General features: G+C 42.9%; 1 protein-coding gene across 1 annotated transcript; it reads right to left on the bottom strand.

Annotated features, from left to right (window-relative positions):
- Position 1: 1 nt before the first annotated feature.
- Positions 2-2,923, bottom strand: RBMX (RNA binding motif protein, X-linked; the record flags this gene model as incomplete). The annotated part of the gene is made up of 4 exons (XM_012655466.1): positions 2,765-2,923; positions 1,477-1,604; positions 1,169-1,275; positions 2-172 (listed from the first exon to the last, which is right to left on the bottom strand). Coding segments are annotated over exons 2-4 (387 nt in total), but the record flags the coding sequence as incomplete, so codon positions are not given.
- Between the last annotated feature and the right edge of the window lie 1,886 nt (positions 2,924-4,809).

A 4,809-nucleotide genomic window follows, 5' to 3' on the forward strand; every position in this document is an offset into this window, starting at 1 on the left:
CCATGTGCCCTCCCCGTGAGGGAGGTCCCCTGGTTCCTCCACTTCCTCCTCTTCCACCCCTAAGACCTCTTGGAGGGCCTCTGCTTCTTGGAGGTGGAGGTGGTCCACGTCTACCACTTTCAAATGATGGTTTGGTGGCTTGTTCCACTTTGATGGCTTTTCCATCTAAAGACTAAAAAGAATAAAAATACAGATGGTTAAATTATATCAAGATTTTAAAAGAACTTGTAGATCGATTATGCACTACAACACAAATAGGTCCTTCAAAATACAATCATAGGCCCGGCGTGGTGGCTCATGTCTGTAATCCTAACACTCTGGGAGGCCGAGGCAGGCGGATTGTTTGAGCTCAGGAGTTCGAAACCAGCCTGAGCAAGAGCGAGACCCAATCTCTACTAAAAACAGAAAGAAACTAATCGGACAACTAAATATATATAGAAAAAATTAGCCGGGCATGGTGGTGCATGCCTGTAGTCCCAGCTACCCGGGAGGCTGAGGCAGAAGGATTGCTTGAGCCCAGGAGTTTGAGGTTGCTGTGAGCTTGGATGACACCACGGCACTCACTCTAGCCACGGCAACAGAGTAAGACTCTGTCTCAAAAAAAAAAAAAAAAAAAAAATTCAATCATAGGTAAACATTGCTCACCAATTAGCCAAAAAAATTGCTACAAATAGTTTTTATAAACAAGGTTTCTCCATTTACTTAAAAATCTTAACCTTTAAATATGATATTGATGATCTGAATAAAAACATTAAGGCGGGGCTGAGTCAGGTGGCTCACGCCTGTAATCCTAGCACTCTGAGAGGCCAAGGCAGGAGGATTGCTGGCTTGAGCTCAGGAGTTCAAGATCAGTCTGAGCAAGAGCAAGACCCCATCTCTTAAAAAAAAAAAAAAAAAGAAAAGAAAAGAAAAGAGAAGAAAATGAAAAAAAGAAAAAAAAGTAAGGTGGATCCACTGCACTGCTGTTCAGTAAAATTTAAAACAGGGCCAGGAAGATATCAACTTGTTATAAAAACTAATAACCAAATATAAAAACCAAGTCATCAAGTTATGGTTTATGGATGCCAAGATAAAATAAAAATTCAAGAGCTGCCCTAGTCTAGACTTGGGCAACATGTGCTATTTTATGCACTAGAAAACACCAGTATCACTCATCGTGCAATCTCACCTTTCCATTCATGTCTCGGGCTGCATCCTTAGCATCTGCTGGGCTTTCGAAGGTGACAAAAGCAAATCCTCTTGATTTGTTGGTTTCTCTGTCTTTCATTAAGAGTACTAAAAAATAGTGTAAAAAGATAAAAAAAAAAAAGCGTTACTCTAGTTCTAACGAAATAGCCAAAGCAAATCTGGAAAGAGAAAGCTCAGAACTTCTTAGAGGACAAAATACGTTATCATGTCATATGATCAGTACAACCAAATTCATCATAGCTTATCTTTTAATTATAATATCCCATCCTATACTTTCAGATATCTCACCTTCCACTATTCGTCCATATTTGCCAAATACCGCTTCAAGGGCTTTCTCATTTGTTTCTGTATTAAGCCCTCCAATGAAGAGCTTTCCTGGGCGATCTGCTTCAACCATTTTTTCCCCGGTGAATCTACTGAAAAGAAAATAGTATTACCTCCCTGGAAAAAAGTTCCACAAGTTTATCGGACACATTTACTGTGATGCATTTTTCAGGTTTCACCAAAATCATTATTTCTTAATACCTAAAGACACCCATAGTAAGCATTCCTAAAGTCAGCCACAGTAGGAAACCAATTTGAATTAAGTAGTTTAGTAACAGCGCAATTTACATTAAACTAGTTAAAAGGGCCAACTTAGCTTTTACCATTCCCCCTAATCCCCCTTAGGTGTTCTTCATCAATTAGCAGCTACTCAACATTTGAACAAGCAAACTTTAGTCTTAATCCTATGTTTTTGTAGCCTTTTAAAGATTCAACTGCTTATCCACATCCCCCAACGCCGCGGTTTTAAAAGGCGACCAACCCATTCAAGGTCACGGGCCAAATGCACGACCTTAACACCAAGCCCTCTTCCAGAGACTCTTTTCCTCATTAGAATTCTCTAGTCAATCTAAGCAGAAATCTTCAGTTTGAGCCAAGTTATGCCTCCTCCTCTTCACCAGCCCCCGCCCCACCGAAAATGTCACCATCTGATTAAAAAAATAAATAAAAACAAGTGTCAACTTTGTTTCCTATCAAATAGCGGAACGTGGACGCGCATATTCAAACACTCAACACTCCATGACTGCAGTGGAACCTAATTAAAACTCGTCATTAAAAACCGCGTGTAAAAGACAAAATGGCGACACTTGGATTCAGCCCAGAACCACGGACACCGGTCAGGGGACTAACTTCCACCGCCAATAGTAGCTGGGAAAATTCAAAGAGCTTCCTTTCCAGAGCCACCAATGAAGAAGGAGCCCGCAGCCTGCATAAAAGTCCACTTGCCCATCATTAGCGCCAGCGCCAACCCAATGCAGGTAACACGGTGGCGCGGTCGCTACTCACACCGCTCCAGCCTACAAAGCCCCGACCTCTGCCACCATTCCCGCAAGCTACAGCCAAACTTTCTCGAGAGGCATACACTGAAACGGACCCCCAAATCTGTTTGCCTTGACCCCCTCAGGTTTATTTAAATAGGTCGGCCCCTTTGGGTTCTTAAAATGGCGCCCGCCACCCCCATCTCCAGGGAAATAATCCCTAGTCCTAAGGTTCAGGGTGTACGGAAAACGGACTGAGGCAAGGGCACACGTACCGGAGGCGCGACGATGGTTTCAAGCTCCTACGAGCTCGCTGACAGGGATTCCTAGCAGCTCAGCACGAGCGGCGGCTGCCGGGCTCAAGAACTGAACGTAGAAGCCGCTTGCACTACTGCGCAACGAGGGCGAACAAAGGAGACAGCAAACTTTATACTGCCCGGGAACGAGGCTGAAGGACCCGGATGGAAACGGAGCTCAGAATTTGAAACGCGAAGGGAGGGGGAGCGGTTCCAAGTCTTCCCATTGGCTGTCTCCTCTGTCATTCACGCTTGCCTCCTCCCTCTTTCCCGGGCCCTCAGCGTTCTGGTCGGCGCCCGTTTCTAACCGTTCTCCCTACCCCCACCCGTTCTTTACAAACGCGCGTTTTTGCTTTCCGCTAAAATGCTGCACAGGCTTCATTTAATAAAGAACTGAAATTTATTAAGCATTCATTCTAGTGGGCCGGGCTTTCGGTGCAAAAGTTTACTTTTACTTTTCCATTAACTCTTTTAATTCTCAAATCAACGTGATGAAGGTAGATACTTCTACTATGCTAATTTTGCAGCAATGGAAAACAAAGAAGTTTAAGTAATACAATATATTTTCCAAAATTGTCTTTAACGAAAATTTTTAGTGGGTGGAGGAAATTCTGATATGTACATGAAAATGTCAAGTGAGAAAAAAACGTACAAAATAATCATGCAGATCGTTCATCTAGAACAATTACTGAGCACCTACTAAATGGCAGGCCGTGAGATACTACTCAGGGTAAGCAAGACAACGGTAAGGCGCCTCGTGGGTAAGGCTGCCAGATTTAGCAAATTAAAATACAGGGTACCCAGTTAAGTTTGAATTTCAGGTAACAAATACTTTTTTTTGGTGTAAGTATGTCCCAAATCTCATATACACAATATTTATTCGTTGTTTATCTGAAATTCAAATTTAACTGGGTATTCTGTATTTTATCTGCTCATGCTACTGGTTGGGGGGAAAAATTACAAAAACAAATTTAAAACTTTAGTTTCTTTAAGAATTAAAGAAACTAGATAAAATTAACAAATAAAATAAGTCATGTTGTGATTATTGCCAGGAGGGAAGTAAACTAGGTGCTTCAATGGACAATATCAGGGAAACCAAATTTGATTTAGACGTTAGGGAAGGTCTATCTAAAGTGGTGACTTTGCAGAGTAGAGCTGAAGGGAGAGAAGAAACCAGCCATGGGAACAGCTGAGGGAAAAGCCTTTCAGGAAAAGAATAGGACACTAAGTACAAAGTAGAGGGGAAGAGCTTGATATCTATAGAGGGGCAGAAAGAGGGCCAGGGTGACAGGAATTTAAGGGGCATGAAATTAGAGAGCTAAGGTAGGCAGGACTTTTGAGTCCATTAAAAGATTGTAGGGGGATAATTATGGAAGCAGAGACACTGATAGGGCTGTGGGAGCAGACCAGAGAGAGAGGAAAGGATGGTAGCTTGAATTAGGGTGGTGGCAGTGGACATGGGGAGGAAAGAACAAGTGCCAGATGCATATGATATATAGTGTGGACAGGATTTGTAATGAATCCGATGGTGCTGTGATTGAATGTTTATGTCCTTCCCCAAATTCATACTTAGAAATCCTAGCCCCTAAGGTGATAGTTTTAGGAGGTGGGGCCTTTGGGAGGAGATCAGGTCGTGGGAGTAGAATCCTTATGAATGGGATTAGCACCCTTACGAAAGAGACCCCATCCACCATGCGAGGACACACTGAGGAGATACAGTCTATGAACCAAGAAACTGGTGGTCGTGGTGGGCCCTCACCGGACACTGAATCTGCCGGTGTCTTGATCTTGGATTTCCAGCCTCCAGAAATGCGAGCAATAAATTTCTGTTGTTTATAAACCACTCAGCTTTTGGTATTTTGTGATAGGAGCAGGAATGGACTAAGACAAATGGGGAAGGGCTGGAGAGGAATTGAGGAAATGGGAAGGGAAGAGGGGATCATTATGGATGACTCCAAGTATCTCGTATTAGTAGAACAAATGGTGATGGCCATTTACCAAAATGGTTGCAGAGGAGCAAGTTT

This window comes from Propithecus coquereli, unplaced genomic scaffold, assembly GCF_000956105.1.
Source record: "Propithecus coquereli isolate 6110/MARCELLA unplaced genomic scaffold, Pcoq_1.0 Scaffold478, whole genome shotgun sequence".
Classification (NCBI taxonomy): domain Eukaryota; kingdom Metazoa; phylum Chordata; class Mammalia; order Primates; family Indriidae; genus Propithecus; species Propithecus coquereli.